The sequence below is a fragment of the Pithys albifrons genome, chromosome 15, assembly GCF_047495875.1.
Source record: "Pithys albifrons albifrons isolate INPA30051 chromosome 15, PitAlb_v1, whole genome shotgun sequence".
In the NCBI taxonomy this organism is placed as follows: Eukaryota; Metazoa; Chordata; class Aves; order Passeriformes; family Thamnophilidae; genus Pithys; species Pithys albifrons.
The window spans coordinates 14493782-14517247 of record NC_092472.1 but is presented as its reverse complement, the minus strand read 5'-3'; the positions used below and the strand labels follow the sequence as shown (position 1 = coordinate 14517247).

Genomic DNA, 23466 nt, shown 5'->3' with positions numbered 1-23466 from the left:
TGGTAAAAAACAGAGCACACAGACAGTTCCCTCCTCTCAAACCACACTTGGAATTTTGCCACCAGCAGATGTCCTCTCCTGCCCAGAAAGTCAAAGCCAACATCTCTTCCATGGAATGCAGGGAGGGATGCAGTGCCAGTGACCCCAGATATCCCCACCCCATGCTGAGGTGGCTGGTGGGATCTGTAGGGAAGCAGTGCCACTTTGTCACCTGGGGATGTCCCTTCCCTGCTGGCAAAGAGAGTGTCACCCATTTTACCGATGCCACAGTTTGTCCTCAGGCACCACAAAAAGAGATGAAGCTGAAAATGGGTGAACAGGATAAAGAGATTCCAGGTGGATATTTCCCAGCTCTTCCCTGGCAGCACCTTGACTGCTTAATGCACTGAGGATGCTCTTGTGTCCTTGGCATGCAGGCAGGAAGGGGACATGCTGACAGCCCTCTTCAGCCCCTCTCTGCCACTGTTAGTCACAGCTTTGTGGGGCCATGGGGCTCTGCCCTGTCCCCTGGGACAGGAGGGCTGTTGGGGATCCCAGACCCCAAAGGATGGTGAGGGCACTTCCCTCCATTTCATTTCATGTCTGAAGAACAGGGACCCCTCTTTTCTGGCCTCGAGTTTGGGGGCTTGGGTACTCTTTTGGAGGGACAAAACCATGCAAAGGGTGATCCTGGGTGAAGCCAACCAGTTTACCAGTCTCTAATTAAGTATGACCCCCCCCTTACAGGGATGGGTGCCAGGGCAGGGAGGGTGCTTGCTGTCCCTTCCAGCCCCCCAGGACAGACTCTGCCCTGCACTGAGTGCAGGGCTGTGCTCCCAGACGCTGCGAGCTCTTGAAGAATATAGGTGGTTAATGCCTTCAGTATGTATGAAATATCCCATATGCTGGGAAACAAAAGGGGCTCTGTGCTATTAAAGTTTCATTTCCCCCCTCCCCTCCTCCCGCCCCTCTCCCCGCCGTTCACCCTGTCCTGCGCGCGCGGCTGGAGCAGAGCAGGCGAGGAGACCCTGGCGCTGCCGGCCCCAGCTCCCGGCCGGGACAGCGGGGTCCGGCACGGCGGGGGAAGCGAGGGCTTGACTCCCTCCGGGCTCAGCCGGAGCACATGGAAAGCAGCCAGCTTTACTTCCCCGCAGGAGGAAAGGGAAGGGGAAAGAGGTGAGAGTGGCGAGTGCGAGCATCCCCGGGCTCACCAGAGTTGCCCTGGGCTCCATAACTGTCCCAGAGGGATGCTGGCGGGGGATGGCTCTTGGTGACTGTGGCGACAGGGTGGTGACACAGTGCACGAACGTGGCAACTTTCAGGCTGGAGGGGGCTCCCGGCAGAGTAGAGGGTGGAGGTGGGCTTTGCTGAGACCTCTGGAGTGTTTTCCCCATGACGGGATCTCTGTTGGCTCATCTGTCCTGCCCGTGATGGGGTGCCACTGCACCAGCATCCAACCTGTGCTTGGCTGGGTGAACTTGAGGCTTGGAGTGGGGAAGCAGCTCTTTCCCCCAGGACCTCCTGGAGCTGCTGGGGAGAAGATGAGCAGCAGATGGAAGAGATGAAGCAAGGGAGGAAAAGAGAGAGGAGTGCAGGACAGAGGCTTGATGGCAGTAAAACCATCCCTGTCCCCTTGGAGAATCCTGGCACACCATTGGTGTCCCAGCCCTTCCTATGGAGTTTGACTCCAGAAGCTCCCAGAGCTGCCAGTGTTGGTCCCTCGGGCTCCTGAAGGGGTTAAGAAAGGAGAGGAAAAGCAGAGAAAGAACACAGAGCATTGGGAGAGAGCAGCTCGGTCAGGGGCTGTTTGCACTGGCTTGGATGTGTCCTCGGCATGTTTATTCCTACTGCACAAGCGGTTTTGCCAGAAGGACAGCCAGACTGTTGAGCACTCTGCTCACACACACAAAAAGCCCTATCCCAAAATGCTTGGGAACCCCTCTGCCTAGCAATGACTGGTGGCTGTGTCCTGGCCCCAGAGAGCCCCAGAGCCCAGGTGAGCAGCAGGGCTGCTCTCCTGCCTCGCCTGGACTGGCCAGGCTGTCAACTTTGGGCAAGCTAGATGGGAAAAAACACTCATGTCTCAAGGCCACCAGCCTGCTGTGCTGCTGGGGCCAAGGCCTGGGAATGGGCATGTGCTGGGGTTTGGCTGCTTTCCTGGTCTGGAAAGAAAACACTCCCTTCCTCGGGATGCTCTTTGTTTCTCATGGACAGACCCAAGTGCTGCCCATGGGGCTCAGAGGGGCCAAACCTTGTACTTGTGTGCACTCAGGCACTGTGCTGCTAAAATATCCTTTATCCTGGGCAGTTCCCAGGCTGTGTGTATCCATCTCTACTCTCAGGTCCCATCCTGCCTTCCTGGGATCAGAGCTGGGGACCAAGAGGCTGGCCAGGGCTGTCGGTTTGAGAGCCAGCAGGAAACTGATCTCTGTCTCTTAGAAGCACAGTTCTGTTCTCTAGGGAGCTTTAGGGCTTCAGAGATGCCTCGAGGTGATGATGGGGGGTCACAGTTGGGAGGACAGATCTGCTGGGGAGATCTGAGGGTTATCAAACCTCAGTCGAGCCTTTGGCTCTGCCATTGACCTTGGAACTACATGTTACCAGGTCACATTCCCTGATCTTGGCAGCCCCAGGTCATGGCCCCTTGTTTGTCTGCTCAGGGAGAGCTGGAGGGGCTGTGACAGTGTCAAACAGGGCTGTGAAATAAAGCAGTGACTCTCACACTGTGCCAGCCCCCAGGATGGCCTGGAACACTCAGCAGCCCCTGGACCTCAGGGGACTGAGATGCTCTGGCTGTCAGTTGTCTCAGTTCAGGCGTCCCTGAATGCTCAAGGTTGTTTAAACTGGATTTTCGAGCCCCCGTGGGGTTTTCTGCATAGTTACTGTCTCCTGCTTTATGTCTGCTGAGGCTGAGCTCCCTGGAGCCAACATGGCTGCAGAATAAGCCCTAACTCCACTGCAGGAAAGCTCATCCCTCACATCCTATGGCTGCAGGATGAACCCCAGTCTCGCTAGAGGGTGACCCCCAACCCCACTGTGAGGTGACTCCCAGCCCCACCACAGAAGCTGCTCTCTCCTCCCCACCCAGGAAGGTTTCTGGTACAAGCAACAACTGGCATCTGATATCCAGGGGTGTTGCCCTCCCCACGGTGCTCACCTCCAGGAGAAGGATTTTGTTTAGAGATAGTTTGTCATCTGTCCCCCAGGAAATGTGTGTTGGCATTGCTTGGGAAAGGCATGAAGGTGCCACTGTGCCAGCCCGCCCTCCCTTCTCTCCCTCCGGCAGCTGCTGCTGGAGCTCTGAGGGGAAATTTGGGTGTGGGACCTGCTGTGCCAAGGAGCTGGTGGCTGCACAGCCAGGATAAGTGATGAAGGTGAGCTGCTTCAGGCAGGCAAGGATGTGTGGAGCCAGAAGCTGCTGGAACCTGACTTGCCAATCCAGCTCGCTTTGCAGCTGCAGCAGTGCCAGCCCTGGGGACAGCTGTGCCATGCTGCCAGAGTTTGTTTTTTCAGGTCATCTTTTCTCTTGGACATCTCTGGTTTTCACATTTCATTTGAGCTTTGGAAAAGCTGAGCTGCAGTTTCATCCCTGGCTTTCTGCAGTGGTCTACCAAGGTTCCAGCAGTGGTGGCCAGGGGTCTCTGGGGACAGGCACCCACCCCACTGGCACCTTGGGCTTGCATCAGGCTGAGCCAATAGGACATGGCAGGGCTTGTCAAACCTGGCATTTTGCTCACAAAACTGCACTGAGAAGTGCTTGAGGCAGCTGTGAGAGCCAGACTGGGGTTGTCCTCATCCTCTGGAACGCAGCAGCTGGAGCTGGGGTCAGGGTTCAAGCTGAGCAAAGGGCAGGACAGGCTGGGACCTGCCCTGTGTGGGATTGTGTTGTGCAGTCAGGGAACGGGCAGCTCCCAGGATAGTCTGGTTGGGACCCCCAGGTCAGATGGGCCCCTTAGGGATGATGGGAAGGGGAGGTTTACTTCTGAACGCAGCCCGGAGGGCAGAGCAGGATAAGTGTTGCTTGGCTGAGTGCACAGATTGATATTCAATGGATGCAAACCCCAGCAGAGCACTGGGGTTTGTTGGAGCCCCCCAGAGTGGGGCTTGGAAGTGGGTTGAGCACTGGGAGGGAGTTGAGTGGGTGTGTTGAGCACCAAATCCTCCGTGGGAGTGGGGGTGGTGGAGTGGGGGCAAACACCCTCTAGGGCTGGGATGGGGTGTCTGTGCTGGGGTACACAATGCATTCACCCCAAGTCCAGCTCAGCCTGCACCATGCTGCCCAACAAGGGGCCAGAATCCCCTTCCTCAGCCTCCCATTCTGCTCCACAGCCCACTCTCAGCCTCCTCAATGCCTGGGAGCACCAACAGGAGCTGCTCAGGGAGAATTCCACTCCTCCCTGAAGCTGGAGGGAGAATCCCAGGGCTGCCGTGAGGAACTGTGCAGCGGTGCAGAGGGATGCAATTATCCCACATCCAGCTCTTCCTTCCAGCATGGGGTGGACAGTGAAGGAACATGGTCCAGCTGGCCAGGATGCCTCTGTCCTCCTCCTCCTCCCTTACTTTGCTCACTGCTTAATCAGGACAACTCCCCTGGTGCCCCGCAGCCCCCGTGCCATTCCCGGTGCTCCTTCTGCTGCCACTCCCCACCAGCTTTGGGGAGAGAATGAGGGCACAGGGCACCCACCTGCCAGGACCGGCAGTCCATGACCCCACAGGCAGGTTGGGGTGCTGGGGATCGCAGGGGTTGCATGGGGACAGGCATTCAGGAATGTTGTTTTTTCCATCCCGGTTTCCGTCAAGGTAGTAAATCAGCACTGTAAAAGGCCTTTGTTTTCCCCAGCACGCTGCCAGCTGTTGTGCCTGCCAGCCCTTGCCTCGCCTGCAGGAGCCAGAATGTAGCCATCCTTGTCCGCACTCTCGGGGATCTCTCTAGGGACAGGGTCCATCTTGTCATGCCAAGGGAAGCAGTCACATACTATCTCAGTTTCCTTGTGTGCCTTCCCTGGGCACTGGACTCTCGCAGAGTAGGATTCCCTCCATCCATCCTGCACAGCCCAGCCATCTCCCGCCTGTTGGCATCCCCTTCCTGCTGGAAGTGGTAGTACTCTTCCGTGGAAGGATGCTGGGATGACACAGGGTGCCACTGCACTGGCCCCAGCCATGCAGTGCTTTAGGGCTTAGTGGTGGGGTCCTCGTGCAAGGGGGGTCACCCCACAGGCAGCTCGACTGTGCCTCTCCTGCCACATGGCTCGGCCATCCTGGCCAGGTATCCAGGGAGCTGCGAGGGATATTGGATTGCAGCAGATGGGAGAGTGTCTGTGCACAGGGCAGCCAAATGCTGCTGGGTGACAGCTACACCCCAGAGGTGTCTCTGGTATCAGCTGTGAGGGCAGTGCTCCCTTACAGAAACATGGGAAGGCCAGGGATGCAGGGGTGCCCTTGGGGGATGCAGCCACCCAGTCTCCTTGTCTGCGATGCCACTGAGGGAAGGTGCCACGGGGAGAAGGTGCCACGTGGGCAAGGAAGATGCCCAGCTCCCCTGAGGGGACATTCAGCTGCTGGCACAGGGAAGGTGCAAAGCTCTCTGGATGTACACATTGCGACTGGGCTATTTTGGAAAGGGACGGGGCTGATCTTGTGACTGGAGCTGGGGACTGCAAGTCTGCGCAGCAGGGTCCTTTCTGAGTGACAGCGACCTGCTGCCTGACCCGGGAAACCTGAGAGCCCTCGCTGCAGCAGGGACAGCTTTCACACCCCTTCCTGGCTTGTTTCATGATGATGAAAACCCAGTGTGGGGCAGGGATGTGCCTGCGAACAACACAGGAAAGCAGGGACAGAGCTCAAGTTTGGATGTGAATCTGTCCCCCACTTAATGGCAACCCCATGGCCAGGCCATCCGCGGTCCCCAGGGCTGTTCTGAAGGTGCACCCCTTTGTTTTACAGCTGCCCCACCTTCTGTGCTGCGTCTGGGAAGGACTGTGGTCCCCCAGCTGGGTGCTGGTAGCAGATGGAGACGCAGACTTTCTGCAGACCCTGTCTCCTCTGGACTCAGCAGCCTGAATGCCAGCAACGCCTGCCAAAAATATTTGTGTGGGACGTGGAAAGTTAACTTTAGTTTTCCTTTTTTCTGTAGTGGGGGGAGGTGGGGTGGCAGGGTGTGAGAAAGGCAGGTGGGGGGGCTGTGCATCACCCGCCAGCGAGTGGGCAGGAAGAGAAGTTGAGTAAAAGGTCTCCTTGTTGCCAGATTTCAGCACTTTGTGAATTGAAGAGCTGGGGATTTTTGTTTTGTTTTGCGTTTGTTTTTCTTGTTATTATTCCCTCCCCAGCACCATTTTGCAGCTTCTCATAGGGACTTGCTGCTGTCAGGAAGCATGAGGAGCCTCTCAGAGGGGCACAGTGGGCAGCAGCTTGTTGGGGCTGTGAGTTGGGCACTGAAGCCCAGCTCATGCATTCGTTCCTGCTGCACCCCTGAAATGGTCCCCAAAATTACCCTCATCCCCCTTTATAGTCTCCATTTGTAGATCAGGGTTATCTCAGCCTGGTTTTGTGGACATGGCTGGCATTGCTGCTCACCTTTGTCAGGGTAATAATGCACCAAGGTGTATATACCCATCCTACCCAACTGGTATTCCAGCAGATCTGATCAGCCCAGCAGCTTTTGCTAGAGATCCACGTTATCATAAATATTCCCTTCCTGTGATGCTTGTGGAGCCCAGGAGCTGTGTCCTGAGGGGAAGGTGTCTGCTCTCCATAGCTCTGCTGCCGTTTCCCCGACACTGTGCTGGGCCCAGACTGGCTCCCAGAGAGGCAGCAGCTGCCTGACTCAGTATTTTGGTGGCGTGGGTGGCCCCATCCCAGTAGCATGTCCTTGGGGAACACTGCTCAGGTCTCACCAAGGAGGGGTTTGCCTGGGGAACACTGGCACTGTGGGCGTCGCTCCCCAGGATGTGCCTGTCTGCAGAAAGTGCTTCTGAATGGAAAGGGGGTGGCTTTGGAAGATGGTTTTCAGGGAGGTACCGGCTCCCCCAGCAAACTATCAAGGCAGCTACAGTGTAGGATGGGCAAGAATTGTGCTGCCCAAGTAACCTGCTTCCTAGGGATGGTGTGAGGGAATGGGAGTGGAAAGATGCAGAGATGTTCTGATAGGATCTCTGCAGACCTGGGCTGGGCAGGAGATATTTTTGGCAACTTTCTCTTAGTCCTCATTTGAGATAAGCCAGCTCCCTCCAGCTCAGACAACTTGCCGTGTTTCTAAGGAAAGACGTGGGTGGCTTCCTGCAACTATTGGGCCCCCAAATTACGTAAAGAGCAGAGTGAGATTCCTTTTTCAGAGAGAAACATTGACATTTTCCCCCCAGGATCTCTTTGCAAATCTGTGTTGAATAATTGCAGCAGAGCGAGACAAGAGGAAGGATTTCAGAAAGGGCAGATTTCCTTTGGGCATTCTCCAAAAAATGCAGCCTCGCATTTGGGTAATACCCGAGTGCCTGCTTTCAAATCTGCCTTATTTTCCAAAATAACCAAGCTAAGGATGGGAAAAGTTTTGCAGAGAAGCTGTGTGAGCCTCCAGGAAGCTGCAGGGTGTATTTCTGCCAGAGCTCAACCTGTGATGTTGACCTGGTGCCTTTTCTTGTTTCACTGAAAAACCTTGCAATAACTCGGGGGAGTTGGGGTGGTGGTGGTGTTGGGGAGTTGGGATGAGCAGAAACCTTTTTTTCCTTTTCAGCTGGCTATTAGGCTTGGAAATCCATTGCAGCCTGTGTGCCCCGGGTGCTGTGGGTCCTCTGGCAGCAGTGATGCCCAGAGAGTGCTTCTCTGGGACCCAGCCTTGCCGTGAGCAGGGTTGGGTGATGCTGTGCTGAGTGGCTGCAAAGGACTCATAGGAATTTCCGTAGGCTGTAACCCATATCCTGTCCTGGGAGTGATGGTATCCCCCTCTCCCAGCTGATACCTCATCTGTGTCAGTGCGTGGGTTCGTCATCCAGCAGGATTTATTCTTGACAGGAGGGAAGTGTCTCTGTCTGCGCTTGTCCTGGCACCACATGAGTCACACAATGGTTAAACCCAATTTTGTTAGCTGGATGCTGGAAATGTTTTTTGCTCTTGATAGCCCTGAGAACATCCTCAGAGACTTGGTTCTTCCCTGAATGGTCCCAGCTCCAGAGATGCAATGATTTCCCAGGCTGACCACTATGAGTGTCCACAGCCACATCTGGGCTGCAAAAGGGAAGAGAACTGGGCACAGGGCTCAGGCCCTGGGTGATATCCCCAGGGTGAGGAGGGATGAGTGAGGGATCTTGGGTGGTGATCATGGTGTTGGGGTGGAGGCCTTTCCAAATGAACTTTGCATCTCAGGAAGTCCTTCACTGGAAGCAGCGCTGCAGCTGGAGCTCAGGCTGGGTGTTCCTGAAGCTGCTCCGATGTCTGCGGCCATTGGAAATCAGGGCGTGCACAAGCATCCTCAACGCTTCCCCTTCTCTTCACACAGGTCCTTGGATGCTGGTTCTCTGCCTGCCTGGAAAAGAGAAATTCCTGCAAAATCCTCCTTGGTGACCTGTCTCCCCTGGTCACATCCGTACAGTTGGGTCTATGAAAGTTGCCTGCTCCAGTGACATCGTGTCTGGTACTCCCGCCTGCAAGAGGAGTGAAGCTGAGCTTGTGCCTGGCACTTGGCCACCCTCCCACTCAGATGCTGCCCATGCTGTGAGGGAGGCTGAGAGGAAGGATCCATCCCCCTGGCCATGTGGAGTGGGTTGGAAAGGCTGTGGAGTGCAGGCCAAGAAAAGTGGTGAATATGCTGAGGACAAGGCTCCAGCATTCCAGTCTCCACCCCCAGCCTGGCTGCCCTGTGCCCAGCAAGGCTGTCCAGACTCCCTGTGTCTGTGGGATGGCTGAGGGAGACACTGGGGGGGACAGCAGCTGTTGGCAGGAGAGAGGGAGCAGAGGGGGGCAGCGGTGCCATCAGCTCCAGGATGCTTCTGCTTTGGAGCTGGGCAAGCAGGAGAGATGGACTGGACTGCTGGGAGAGAAGTCAAGTGGAAACTGCCAGAGGGAACCCAGAGAGCTCAATGGGGATGCACCACATCCCACACTGGATAGCAGCCACCTGGCCTTGGCAGGAGAGCCTGCAGCCCCACGCAAATGCCTTGGCTCTGCCCCAGAGCTGCCCCCCACAGCAGACAGCCCCTCAGCCAGTGCCAGCCAGGAGTGGAAAGTTGTGAAGATCCAACGGGTCTTCATCAACCCTGACACTGAGCCTAGGAAAGCAGGTAAGTAGCCACTGTCCCCCACCCTAGAAGGCACTGCTGTGCTCCTGGTGGGAACACCCAGCTCTTCCCAGGGCGAGACCTCTGCTGGGTTAGAGGTCCCAGGCTCCCAGCAGAGCTGCTGGGACTATTTTAGCTTGAGATGATCTCTCTGGCCTTAAAAATAAGGAGGAATCTGAGGCTTTTCTCGGGAGGGGGGTGGGAAGGCAGCAAGTGGGTTCCCACCATCTCCAAGAACTCAACCCACCCCCAAGCAGGGCATGAAAGGCGTGGAATTCCCAGTCCTCATCCTAGCTATAGGTCTTGATGAGTCCGGGCCAGCTCCCACGGCACTGTTTGGGACAGGGACACCTCTCCCCTATTGGCTGGGGATGGCCAAGCATCCCTCACATGGCCTGGAGCCATTTCTGTCAGCCCCTGCTTTGAAAACTAAGCTCTTTATTTCAGGCCAGTTGGTTCCTACAATGCTCTCTGCCATTGCCTCATTTCACAGCCTGTGTTGCAGCCTGCCATTCCTCTCTGCTCAGGACTATCCCTTCAGACATGGTGACACAAATACAGGCGCATATCTAGGGTTACTGTGGCTGCTCCCATGCCTGGACCTCCCCACCTCCATGTGGGAGATTCTTACACAGAACTCATCCTCTTCCATGCATCAGATCATTTTTAGACCCCGTTTCCACCCTTCTTTCTATTTTGCTCCTGCCCAGCTGTTATCTCAGCTGCCACACAGCACTGAGGCAGGTGTGTCCCTTTCCCCATGGGATGCTGTTATCTGATGCTGCTGCTCAGTTCAGAGCCTGGTTTTCCCAAAGCAGCCCCAGGATGGGGTGGGTGGGACCAGCTGAGGATGCTCGACATGAACCTCCTGTCCAGAATCCATCCCCAGCCTTTTTTGCAATGTCAGACATCCTCAAAACCAGCAGCTCCTGGATCGGCCACAGGCTGGGAAGCTCAGCCAAGCCCTTTGGCTCATGGCTGCCCCAGCAGCATCGTGTTTCAGGGCTCAGCACACAAACCAGATGGACCCAAATAGTCTTCCCATTTCTCACTGCTCTGGGATGGCAGATCTGTGGTGGGGAAAGGTCAGGCCTGACTCTGTCCAGGCTCAGCATTTTCCTAACCGGCACCACCGTCCAACACTTTTGCTGCCAGCCCGGAATTTTAAAGTAACTCAACAGGTTTGTTGGAAAGAGTTTGTCTGTCCCGTTTCCTCCCCCTCCAAGTGAGATCACCACCAGCCACTGCCTGCAGGACCCGTCAGACTTTCCAGAGCCTCCAGGCAGGATGTCACTGAGGGTCCTGAGCACTGGCAGCACCTCCAGGACCTTGCAGAAAGCCTGCAGGTTTGGGAAAGAGAGGTTTGGCTCAGTGCAGAGGAGGGAGGGAAGGGCAGGTGCCCTTGCAAGTGGTGTCAGGGCTGTCCCTGCAGCAGGGTGTTCGCAGGAGTATCCCTGGGAGGTGTCAGGAATTTGCTCCTCTTTGCTGGATGGGGGTACAGGACCTCCCACACCATCCAGTGTCTGCAAGAGAAAAGGGTGCATCCATCTGCACCCAAAGTGATGCAGGTCTGGCCCTGGGAGCTGGGAGCCAAGCAGGTGCCCCGCCTCGAGCTGTGGACCCACCCAGGCAGGTCCCAGGTGCCCCTTTGGTCCCCATCCAGCAGCCCAAGGCCAGGCTGGCTGCTCCCAAATATCCTGCATGGCTGCCCAGGCTGGTTGGCACCTCTTGGGGCAGACTGGGGAGCACAGGAGCCCCGGGTATAGGCAGAGGCTGGGAGATGCAGGAGGCAGGACTGGTTTCTCTGTCTGGTGTGCAAATAAATGGAAGGTTTCACTCCCTGGGGGGTTGCCGAGGCAGCACCAGAGTCCCTCAAAAACCAGAAAAGCACAAAAAAGCACAGAGGGGCAGGAAGAAAGGAAATTAGAAAGGCAAAAATTCAGGCCAAGAGCTCATCCTGCAATGTGGACAGGCACAGGAAGGGAGTGAGGCTGGTCTCACGCACAGCAGTGCCTGGGATCTCCACTGCCCCAGCGGTAGCAGGAGTGAGGTGGTGGAGGTGAGAGGTGATGCTGGCTCCCCAGGAATCATTTTGCCCAGGACTGTGGACCCTTTGTCCCTGAGAGCAGTCCATCCCCTGGCAGAGGAGTTCCGGTGCTCTTCCCAGAGGGTCCCCAGGGCAGTGACACCAGTGATGGATTTTTGCGCCTCTCCAAGTGCCTCAAATATTTAGGTATTTGGGAAACCGGCAGAAAGGGAAGTCCCCACATCCCTGACAGCGTCTGAAACGTAAGGTGCTGCGGGACCCCAGCAGCGCTGGGAGGAGGGAAAAGGGGGTAACGCGGTGCACATGGCTGGGTAAGCAGGTGCCCTGGGATGCATAAGAGGATGCTCTGGGCTGGGTAAGAGGAATGTGCAGGGCTGGGAGAGAGGAATGTGCAGGGTTGGGAGAGAGGGATGCCCCGGAATGGGACAAGAGGATGTCCTGGACTGGAAAAGGGATGCCCAGAGCTGGCTATGGGGATGCTCCAGGCTGGGTAAGGGGATATCCCGGGATATCCCGGCTGCTCTCACCCCGCAGCGGGTTCAGGGCAGACCCAACCGGGACGAGAAGCGGCGGAGCAGGGACATCGGGGGCGGCGGGGCGGGTGCCGATGTCGTCGCGGAGGGGGACCCATCCCGTCCGGTCGGTCTGTCTGTCGGTCTGTCGCGGAGAGCAGAGGGAGTGACAGCGGGACCCACCACCCCCCGGCCCCGGCCCCCGCCCGCCGCCCCCCCCGGGCCCGCTCCGAGGGCGGAGCTGCCGCAACTTTCCTGCCCGCCGCCTCCTCCCCGGTGCAGTCGGGCTGCGCGGGGCGGCGGCACCGGCACCGGCACCGCGGGTACGGTCGGGCTGGGGGGAACGCGGGAACAGGGACCGGGGGGCGCCGGGCGGGGACCGGGGGTCCGAGGGGTGCCAGTGCAGAAGTGACCGGGGGAGGGGGGTGTGGGTGGTTGGATGGGCACACAGAGGGCAGTGCAGCGGGGGTGTTGAGATCTGGGGCTGTCCGGGCGTGCCGGGGGATGGCAGTGCGCAGGGACTGCAGAGGGGTCCGGGGGTGCATGCCCAGAACCCCCGTGGGTGCGATGATGGGTTAAGGGTGGGCGGTGGGTCGCACGCACAGCCGGGACTGAGCAGGGTTTCTCTCCAGGAAAGAGCGGGGCAGGTGTCGGTTCCTTCTGTCCGCACCTGGTGCCCGATGAGGGGCGTGGGAGGCACAGCGAGGAGACACGGGGCGACGTAGGGGTCCCCGTGGGGCAGGGGCGCACCTCCCAGCTCTGCAGAACGTCTTTCCAGGCGGTGTCCCCTGGCCCCTACGATGGGGACATGATCTCCCCTGGCCATGTCACCTATGCTGGGGACACGAGGTCTGTCCCTTGGCTTGGCAGCCAGCAGGATGGATCCCTTACGAGTTGTGCAAGGCACAAGGCAAGTTTCGTTCCACTCCCCTCCCTGCTCTGTCCACCCGACAGGGACACACCGAGCCTTTTGACCTTCTCTTGCCAGGCCAGCGCTTCTGGCTCGGGGCACCAGCCCAGTGGGGCTATCACTGGGTCCTGGCAGGCTGGGATGGGTCACAGCAAGTGCAAGCACCAGTGGGCACAGTGGGACTGGGACCCACTTTTCAGTCAGGATGGGGTCCCCGTGGTACCTGGCCATGGGATGGGCTGGCTCTTCTGCCCTCTGGATGGATGGTTGACAGAGCAGCCTGGAGGAAGTCTGCCTGGCTCCAGCCTTCTTTTCTGAAGATAAAAGCTTGATTTTGGCTGCCTGGGGGAAATTTACCTCCTCCACTTTTGTGGTGGCAACAGCCTCTTCTTGCCCAGTGTGGGCACATGTAGGGCTGAGGCTGCTCACTGCATCCCCCTAGGAAGTGGGGGTGGGCAGGAACAGCCAGCCCCCATTGAAACAATCCCACCACCCTCTTCCCATCCCCCTGGGTGGGAGATGGGTGCCCCAGGGTTCACTGCTTGGAGAACATGGGGCCATTTCGTCAGAATTTGGGTGCTGAGTGTCAGCCACGGCTGCGAGCTGGGGAAAGGTAGGGAGGCAACAGCTCCAAATCCAGCAAAGCCCTTGCGAACAGAGCACAGGGAAAACTTGCAAGCGCATCGAATTTTCTCGCTCTGCCAGATTTTGTCACTGGCAAAGGCGCCCGTGAGGAGAGGCCCAGCATGGAGCGCCCTGCCAGGCGGGCGAGGTTGATCCCACCATGACACCCACTGCTTGAGCCAGAGCTTTTTGAGTCTACAGGGGCAGCATGGATAAAAACTTCATGGAGGTGTTATATCTGGGGCATAGGAGGGTTGGAAGCTGGGAGTGAGGCAGAAAATTGTCATCTTTTTACCCATATGTTTGAATCATATCCATTTCTAACTAGCTTGACTGCCTGTCTGTGCTACCCACTGTATTTTTCTAGCAGCAGATTATTTGGGATAACTCTGGGAGCTGGAGGAAAATGTGTGCGCAGACTTAAATGTGTGTGAGTTGGTGCACATTGCAAAAAATCCTGCACAGCTGTAGCTGGGGCAAAGAGCCAGTTGTCTGCTCTGCCAAAAAACCTGCTTACATTTCCTCGGTGTCCAAAGCCCTCAGTGTTTGGGTGAAAACACTGAATCCCCCCTCCCCAGAAAGCCTGGCTGTGGATGTGAGTTGGGGTCCGTGGCATGTGACACAGTGCCACATCCCTCTGGAGATGGGACTTATCTTCTTTCTCTCTTGGTTTTGCCACTGGGATTTTGGCAGCAAGACACACGATTTGGGCTGACCCACAAGAAATGTTTGAAAAGGGGGAAGAGCACCTGCTGGTTATGGATGGTGAGTGGTGTGCTGTACAAAGGAGGATTTGGGGTTTCTGGTCTGTGTTCTGCTGGTGAGTGGTCCAGTGGGACGCTTTGATCATGGCCGAGTTGGGTTGCAGAACTGGGATGGCTGAGCATCCAGACTTGAAGGCTAGGGGCAGTCCAAACTGAAGACATTGGAGTCACCTGCCAGCTCTGACTCGAAGATTTCACATGGCCTGTTGCATCCTGCTGGTCCCACTGGGACTTGGGTACCTCTTGGTTTCTCCATACAAGGACTTCTCACCATGCATAGCTTCCAAGTCACTGTTTTCCTTCCTCTGATGTCCCAGCCATGTCGAGATCATCAACTTCCTCTGAATCTGTCAGTTCAGCAACCCCTGGAGTATCTCCTCTTCATCCAATCTGGGGCCAAATCCTCCTCCCATTCCAGCTCCTGGAGTCCATCTCAGGGCAGGATGGGTCACAAGCCATGTCTGATACATCCTTCACCTTCATTAGGGGTCAGATGGTGACTCCTGCCTTTGCTGGCTGGACTTCAGACAACCTGCAGTAGTGGCACTCAGGGGAATCCATCCTTTGCATGGAAAGCTGAGCTGGAAGGAATTTTTTTCCCCATCTGGCAAAGAAGGAGAGCAACCAAAATGCCTTTCATCACCTTCATTATCCCCACTCTGGAGGAGAGAGCACGGTCTGTGCTGCAGGAGGGATGACTGACAGCTCGGTAAGAAGCTGTTAAGCCCTGCTCTTGGGTGATGTTCTGGAAGTCACCCCTGGAGCTATGGAAAACCTATATAAAAACAACCTATATAAAAACAAGTGCCTATATGAATATATAGATAGAGATCTATAGGCTACTCTGGCTGGAGCAGAAGTGTGTTGAACCAGAATAGCACTTGGCATGCTCATGTGTGCCAGGAGTCCAGCAGTTGTGCAGAACACAGGGAGCATCTCCTTCTCCAGGATCCCTGGACCACAGGGGACCAAACATGGACCCCGTGTGGAGACACAGCAGTGGAAAGAGCTGGTGGTGCTCATTGTCTTGGAAGAAGATGGAACATTTGGAGAGGGCAGATGTTTCCATTCTACAGGACAGTGTCGTGGCAAGCCAGTGTACAGTAGGAAAGAAGGAAGGAAGAGTGGAAGAGCACAAGAAGAGCTTGTTACACTTCAGATTTTGGACTGGACTGTGGTTAATGGGCAGAAACCCCAGTGCTGTATGAGCCCATGGTGCCCTTGGCCACACATAGTTTTACTTTTGTCTCCTCCCTGCACTGCTCCAGCTGCCTTTGGCCCCACACCCCTCCTCCTCCCCAGCACCTGGACATTCTCAGCACATTCAGCTCCCTCCTGCCTGCCTGGGGCTGGGGAGAGTAACCAGCCAGAGCCCACACAAGACTCCCAACTGCCAAGGGATGGCAGGAAGGATGATGAGAAACATCATGGCTGGGAGGGGAGTGAGGAGTTCAGTAGCTGCTCCAGGTGGCAGAACTGCTCCAGCTACCATGGCAGATGGGTAAAGGCTCTCACACTGGGATAAATAGCCAGCCCAGGCTGAAGCAGAGAAGGGAGAGCTCTGCAATCTCCTCTGAACTGCTGGAGGCTTTGGTGCTTTCCATCCATGTGATAAAAACTGAATGTGAAGAGCAGCTCTTAACCCCAGCATCCTTGGTAGTATCTTGAGGGATTAATTTCCAGTGGTCTCAGGGGGACCACCCCAGGAATGGTGGGTACTGGGTGGGCAAGGGCAGAGAGGCTGCTGGAAGACTGGAGGTGATGCCTATGAATGGGAATGGATTCTAGGTAGGGGATTTCAGGTGGGAGACTCTACCCTGCAGTACATTCTGACCCCAAGTAATGCCCATGCCTGTGACGGCAGCAAGGGTTGGGGATAGCTGGGGGCAGAATCCCCAAGGGACAAATCTTAGTGTTGGTCCTGACTATGTGGGAATGTAATGAGCAGCTAGACCAAGCAGGAATGGGCTGGCCAAGATCTGAGTCATCCCTCCAGCACGGAGGAGATCCCCCAAGGCCCCTCCGTCGCTTTTAAAAGGCAGTAGCAGGAGTGAGAGGCTGCGAAATGGCTCCACCGAGAGCTCGGCTTCTTAGGCAGCCCTGGCGTCCGAGGAAGAGGGGATGCTCAGCTCGGAGCACGAAACCCGCAGACATCTGGAGCCTGTGGCTTGTTTCTCAACGGCTCCTTGGCCGTATTTCTGCTCTGTTTCGGAGATAAAGGCGGCGAGGGTGACCCCACGGAGCGGGAGCCGCGGTGCTGGCCGCCCTCCAGCCAGCCTGGCCGGAGGAAACCGCGGCCCCGCTCTGTGCTGCCGCCAAAGCAAATAGAAATGGGGCATTAAACAATGCCGGGTGCGAACTGGGGGGGATGCTGGCTGCAGGCATCGCCCCTGTGGACAGGCTCCTCACCTCCAGGAGAGTTTCCACTGGCATCTCTGCCTCCTCTGCCCTGTGCCCAGCCAAACCCCTCCTGTCAGGCAGCCTGAAGGCTTCATCCAGGGCACCCTGCAGACCTCAGTGGTGCACAGGGACTTGCTGGGTGCAGATGGAGGTAGGAGGGATGAATGGTGAGGAAGAAGAGGTGCCCAGCTTCCAAGCCCTCCTGCTTACTGTGGGCTTGCTGGAAGGATTTGGCTTAGTCATCTATCCCTTCCCTCGCTGGTAGGCTGAGCCACTGCTGAAAATATCCTGGAAGGCTCCCAAGCAGCACAGAAGGCAAGAAAATCAGAAACACATGAAGGAAGGGAAGACAGGAAGGGATGGGAAGGGAAGGCAAGCAGGGCTCAAGGCGGGTTGGCCACCCACCTCCCTCCTGAGACCAGAGTGGGGACAGCCATCATTGCCATCCTGGCAGCGCCTTTGGAGAGGGGGCTGCACCCTTGGTGGGTGCAGGGGTGATGCTGATGGTCAGCACTGGTGCCTCTGCCCAGCAGTGGCCTTGGCAGGACTGGGAACTCTGCCCTTCCCACGGGTGCTTTGGAGTGAGCTCGTAGGAAATTGCTCTCCCTGAGAAAATGTGTTCCCAGCAGCTCCACATCCTTTCGATCTTCGGGAAGGGCTGGTGCCTTGACCTTTGGCCAGCACAGAAGAAGCCCAACGGCACTCGGCTGCTCGCCACGGGGCTTGTGCCAGGCTTTCAGCACGTTGGTTTTAGCACTTGTGTTGATCCTGAGGCGTGAGGGTGGCTCCTCCCTGTGTCAGTGTCCGTGTCCAGCTGGTCAGGATCTGTTGGCTGCTGCCATCTCGTGTTGCTCCATCCATGAATCCCCCACTGGGGCTGGCCACCAGCCTTGCCATGAGGTCATGGCAGGCTGGCATCTCTCTGCTGACCCCAGATATATTTTGGGGCTGAGCATAGTGGGATTTGTGGTGAGGGTCTGGGGAGAGACACACACACTGGTGTCTTCCCTGCCTACTGCCTCTTTGAGCTGGGGCCACAGCCATGTGAGCTGCAAACAGACATGAGGAGCCCTCAAAGAAAACCCTTTCCCACCTGGTCACTGCTGTGGGTGTGCAAAGCCCGGCTGAAATATGGGGTGGGAGAGAGAAAACTGACTGTGTGTCCCCTGGGTTTTCCCATCTGCCCCAGCATCTTGGTGGGGTGCTGCGCTGGGTCCCCACCGCCCCCACACTGTGCTATCACCCCTGTGTATCCCAGGCCCAGAACATCTCTCCTGCCTTCCCCCAGCTGCCAGGAAAGGAGCTGGGATGCCAGGGAATACCTGGAGGAAGGGCTGCCAGTCCTGGATGGGGAGGGCTGAGGCTCCATATCCCCACTGAGCCCTCCCTAATCCCTCTCTCCTCTCTTCCCAGGTCTCTCCCGCAGTGCCAGCCTCTCGGAGAAGGAGCTGAAGGAGGCAAAGGTGCGGAGCCAGCGGATCGCGGCACAGCTCACCACGGCGCCCGCCCCCAGCTCCAAGGGCGTCCTGCTCTTTCACAGGCGCAGGCAGCGCGTCGACGGGCTCACAAGAGAGGGGCATGGCGGGGGGCTGCTGCTGAGCCCTGCGCCCCAGCCCCGGCAAGCGGCCATGGAGGAGGGCAAGGGCCGGGGGATGAAGCCTGAGCCTGACCAGACCAGCAACCCTGGAGATGGGATGCAGGCAAATGCATCCCCGTGCCAGGAGCCGCTTGCTGAAGCCCAGCAGGTCCCACTCAGCGTCTACCTTAAGGAGAACATGGCACCAGCTGCCACCAATGGTGTGCAGGAGCAGGCGACGAGTGGGATGGAGAGAGGGACGGAGGGGCTCAGGGATGCAGGAGCCCCTGAGGGGCTGAACACGGTAGCTCTTGTCTTGCCAAAGAGCTCTGAGGAGGGGAAAAACATCGAGGTACCCAGTGAGGTACCCGGTGAGGTGCCCAGTGAAGTGCCCAGTGCTCCAGCAGGGACAGCCACAGGGATAACATCCCCAGATGGCCAGCAGCAGAACGGGGTGCAGGGACGGCAGTACTACGAGGTCCATCTCACCCTGGCCAAGCCCAAGCCTGTGAAGAACCGGACAGCCAGACCCTTTGGCACCCAGACATCCCCCACCAGCAGCCAACCAGCAGAAGAACCCCCTGCCCCAGAGCTGCCCCCACCACCCACCTATGCAGAGACCCTCAGCAGCCCCCCACCACTCACCCGTGTCCGCTCCCCCCCTGCCTACTCAGCCCTGTACCCCTCTCAGGAGCAGAAGATGCTGCCAGGCTCCCTCCTGGGCTGTGGGGTGAGCGGACCAAATCCCTTGCCCAAAACAGGGATCCTGGAGGAGTCGGCTGCCCGAAGAGGCAGCAGGAAGTCCATGTTCACCTTTGTGGAGAAGCCAAAGCTGGGCCCCAACCCTGACCTCCTGGACCTGGTTCAGAGTGTGGACAGCAGGAAGAAACAGAAAGAGCAGGGAGAGCCTGGTGGCGAGGATGAATCTTTTGCCCTTGGAGCTGAAGCTGCCAACTTTGTCCCCAACAGTGCGGCCAGGGGTGGGCACCACCTCCCGCCAGCTGAGGATGCTCCAGCGTGGTCCTCCTGCCTCAAGTCTCCCACCATCCAGCCCAAGCAGAAGCCGCAGACTAGCCACATCCTCAGTGAAGCGAGAGGGAAGGGGGCCGAGCTCTTTGCTCGCCGGCAGTCCAGGATGGAGAAGTTCGTCATCGAGGCTCCCTCCCAGCCCGAGATGCTGCGGTCCCCATCACCCACCATGTCTCTGCCTCCCTCCTGGAAGTATGACAACAATGCTTACCTGTCACCCATGGTCTCCAGGCGACCCTCCAAGAGCCCCTCCAGGCCCTTCAAACCCCCCCCTGCAACTCTGTTTGGTGGCAACCTGATGGAGAATGAGGTCTCCCAGAAGGAGCTAGAGATCTCCAAGCACCAGCCCTACCAGCTTCAGTCTTCTCTCTTCATCCTTTCCCCATCCAAAGGGCCGGCAAGGTCCATGCCCCAGGAGACACCTCCACCCAGACCCTCTCTTCCTGACGCCTACCCCTACCCCCAGCAAGCCTCCTGCCCGACCTCTCCATTGCCTCCTTCCCCTGTTTGGCACCCCCCCGTGGTGCCCAGCGCCGGTCAGACCACCTCCAGCCTCTTCCCTGGCACTGCTGGGGCTCTGCCCCTGACTCATGAGAGCCATGCCAGTCCTGGAGCCCCAGCTGAGGTGCTCCTGTCCTCCCCATGCCGCCTGCTGCCACCGCGGGCAAAGCCAGGCTTCCAGGCACCCCGGCCCTCCTACTCCACCAGGAATGCCGGCATCGAGCCGCAGGTGTGGAAACCTTCTTTTTATTACAAGTAGTGGTGGCGGAGAGAAAAACACGGGAGTTGTAGGCTGAGTTCTCCCTCAGGGAGTGCCAAAAGCCAAACCAACTACAAAAAAGGGGGGAAAAAGAAAAGGAAATAGAAAAATGAAGTGGCTGGGAAGCTTCTGTGCTGGGACAGTGGGTGGCAGGCACGGCGGAGCCCCCAGTGAAATGGGAGACAAGGAGTCCCAGGGAGGAAGCAGGAGTTGGGGTGTAGAGCCTGCAGGACACTAAACAGCCATCAGGAGCCTACCTGCGCTGCAGGGGCTGATGGTGCTTTCACTCTTCTCTCGCCTGGAAACTGCACAGAGCATTGCACCTCTGGCTCCCTCCTTTCCTCACCTCCTGCCTTTCCAGCACTCAGAGCTCTGCCTGCCCTTCTACATCCCCTCTGTCCTGTGGCATCTCTTGGCATCCTACCAAAGCAAACCTGGAGGGGACACCCCACCTTTCCACCTCACTGTGCCTGCTCCTGGCTCTTCTGCTGCTCCTTCAGGATCTGTCCTCATTTGCTTCCTCACTGCGAAGGAAGAGCTACATCCCGCGGGGAAGAATTGAGTCCTGTGGTGCAGGGACAGGGGACACTGTGGGGTGCCTGTCCCTCCCTGGGCTCAGTGCTGGAGCTGGGGCGGGGAGTGCTGCGCGGCTCGGGTGGAAGCAAGGGATGTGCTGGGATGTGCTGGGTGGGTGGTGAGGGCACAGCTGCCAGCTGATGGTCAGCCTGAGGCTCATGGTCAAGCTGTGCCTCTGTCCATCCCTCCCTCCCACCTTTCTCCCCATGGTGCCAAGTTGCCTTTTGACTGTGCTTTTATTCCTGCTATTTTCTTTTTCCCCCTCTTTCTGAATACACTCTCTGCGCTGTCACACCTGACTCTTCTCTTTCCTGCCGTCTGTGGAGCAGTGCCGGGCAATGGACATCCGGGGTCGCCAAGCATCCCCTGGATGGAGGCTTTAGGAATCTGCAGGTAGTGGGAGGTTCTGGGGCATATTTTGGGCAACAAGAATTAATGGCAGGCTTAGCCTGCTCTGATGTTCTTAGCAGGCGAGGAGGTGAAGAGTCCAATGTGTTTTGGGGAGGCCTTGCAAGGGTGCAATGCAGGAGGAGGCATCCCCAGCTCCTGTGAGGTTAAGCCAGCATGAATCTTACTCTGGCACTCCTCCTGCCGCCGCTGTCTCCCTGCTCTGTCCCTTCGTTCCCCCGAGTGGAGGTCACTAACCCGCTCTCTGTCCCTCTCCAGGACAGGCGGTCGTCCCTCCCTGCGTCGCCCACCTGGACGCCCCGGCTGGCGCGGCGCCCGGGCAGCCTGGACGGCTGGGCCAGCCCGGCCTCTGTGCCCGAACTGGATGAGGGACCTCCCATGTCACCTCCATGGAGCGAGAGGTCCCTGTCCCCGCTGCGGCAGGACGCGGACCCCCGGGCCAGCCGGCAGATGCAAGCGCGGCTCGCCAGGAACATCATCAACGCTGCCCGCAGGAAGAGCTCCTCTCCCAAAGCCGTGGGGCTGGAGGGCTCCCGGCCCTTCACCCCCATCTCCGCCGGCCCCCCCAGCCTGCCCCAGTCCCCCCGGCTGGGGCCCAGGGGGCCGGCACTGCAGGCTGCCAGCAGCGTGCTGGGGAGCTTGGGCAGCCCCTCGCCCACCCACAAAAGCCCCCTGCGATCGCCCCGAGCAGGCAGCCCCCAGTTCTGTGTCTCCCCCGGGATGCCCCGAGCCGCCTGGGTAGAGGGACGCCGGCTCCTGACGCCACCCAACACGTCCTCCTGCCTCGTCCCCAGGCTGTCACCTGCCCCCAAGAGCCCCCTGCCATCCCCCGTGGTGGGCGGGCGGTCCCCAGCCAAGCGCTGCACCTCCCGGTCCCCGACGGACTCGGATGTCTCGCTGGACTCCGAAGACTCGGGGACCAAGAGCCCAGGAATCCAGAGCTTCAATCTTTGTCCCCGGGGCTGGACCGGCAGCCTGCGGCTGAAAACTGGGGGGCTGCCCTCGGGGGCCCCCTGCACTTCCTAGATGAGCCAACCCCCGCCAAACCACCCTCTTCCTGGACCCGTCAGCCTGGGTGATGCCACCCGCTGACCCATCCCCATCGGGAACAGGTCTCCAAAAACCAGTGTCCCTGCGGAGCTGTCACAGTCCCTCGGTGTGCCAGCGGGGTCAGGTGCCTCCTGCCCGCCCGCCATCCCATGGCCTTGCTCTATTTTTACCAACCTAACCTTTGGGGCAGGACTGCGTGGTCAGCAGGCAGGAGAAGGCAGAGCGGGGGGAGTCAGCCCATTCACAGCCCCCTCTCTCAGCAGCCCCTGCCCACCAGCCAGCTCCATTCCTTCCTAACCAGGACGGGATGGGCTTCGGGGTCCCCTGTGAGCCCCCTGCCCCCAACTACCAGGTGTTACCCCGGGGTGGCACCACAGCTCTTCTTCCCTGGGGTGGCACAGTCATCGTACCCAGCAGGGATGGGCAGTGTGCCATGACTGGGCTCCCTCTCCCAGCTTCTCCCAGCCTCCAGATCTGACTGGTTTCAACTAAAACCAGATTTTGGGGAGGGAAAGTTATTTTTTATTCCATCTCTCCAGTTCTTCATTGCTTTTTAAAATGATTTTTTGCTTTTGACCCCTTCTCAAAGAAATTCTCCCCAATCCTTCCCTCTCTGGTGACCAAAAAGAGCCAAAGATATTTATTGCCACATTAAGGGGACTGTTTATATGTGGCCTTCCTCTATTCCCAGACAAAGAGGGACAGCCTCATCCTGTGCCTGTCACTGTCCCCAAGCCCAGGTTCACTCCATCCTCATCCCCACACTGGCAGGATGAAGGTACACACAGGAACTGATGGGCCCTGTGGCAGAAGAGGTGGGGGGCTGTGGGGCCAAAGGAAGTGGTACAGATTGCAGAGGATTTGAAGGAGGTGTCAGCACAGGAAGTGATGCTAAGAGTGTCCCCATGGGGATGAGTCAGTGTCCCCACACCTTGGTGAGACCAGCACCGGAAAGGAGTTTGGTCTGCCAGGGCTCTGGCACGTCCTTCCCTTTCCCCAGGACACACTGTGGAGCCAGCCCATCCCTGTTCCCTGGAGTAGCTCCACCCTGCAGCCTGGCCTTCCTGTAACACCACCCCCCATTCCCAGGACATGTCTCCCACCCTTGCTCCACCAGCCACCACAACCCGCCTTCACTACGCTGCTGTATACCCGGCTCAGAAATAAACTGCCGTTATCCCACCCAGCCTGGCTCTGATCCATCCCTGAGGTGGCCTGGAAACATGGCACATGGCCCCCTCCTGCTGCTGCTGCACAGCCACCATTCCTGCCCCCAAGGGTCAGCCCTGCTCCATGCTGGAGCAGCCTTCCCATCCCTGTGGGTCAGCCCTGCTCTGTGCTGGAGTGATGGCGTTCTGGTCCCCAAGGTTTAGCCCTCCTCCAAGTTGGGGTCATGGTGTCCTGGTCCCCAAGGATCACAGCCCTGCTTCATGCCAGGGTGGTGGCATCCTTATTCCCTGTTCTGTGCTGGGGTGACGGCATCCCAGTTCCCAAGGGTCACAGACCTGCTCCGCCCCCTTTCTCAGACAGAAATAACTTCTGTCCCGTGGCTGGACCTTGGCATC

The 23466-nt window shown here is 58.0% G+C and overlaps 1 protein-coding gene across 2 annotated transcripts; it reads left to right on the top strand.

The window, feature by feature from the left end:
- Nucleotides 1-8773: 8773 nt before the first annotated feature.
- On the top strand, nt 8774-23083 carry SYNPO (synaptopodin). Of its 2 annotated transcripts, none has more exons than XM_071570461.1 (3): nt 8774-9248; nt 17916-19837; nt 21110-23083. In XM_071570461.1, exons 1-3 carry the CDS (start codon nt 8774-8776, stop codon nt 21875-21877), a joined length of 3165 nt encoding a protein of 1054 aa, XP_071426562.1. In that variant the 3' UTR covers nt 21878-23083. The 2 variants fall into 2 exon arrangements, with proteins under 2 accessions (XP_071426562.1, XP_071426561.1); XM_071570460.1 differs by lacking the exon at nt 8774-9248 and adding an exon at nt 14061-14103.
- The last annotated feature ends 383 nt before the right edge of the window (nt 23084-23466 follow it).

Excerpts from the sequence above, each read along its gene's own strand:
- SYNPO (XM_071570461.1), top strand. The coding sequence starts at position 8,774 with ATGCTGAGGACAAGGCTCCAGCATTCCAGTCTCCACCCCCAGCCTGGC. Across the intron at positions 9,249-17,915 it reads CACTGAGCCTAGGAAAGCAG|GTCTCTCCCGCAGTGCCAGC; the intron begins GTAAGTAGCCAC and ends CTCTCTTCCCAG. Across the intron at positions 19,838-21,109 it reads ATGCCGGCATCGAGCCGCAG|GACAGGCGGTCGTCCCTCCC; the intron begins GTGTGGAAACCT and ends GTCCCTCTCCAG.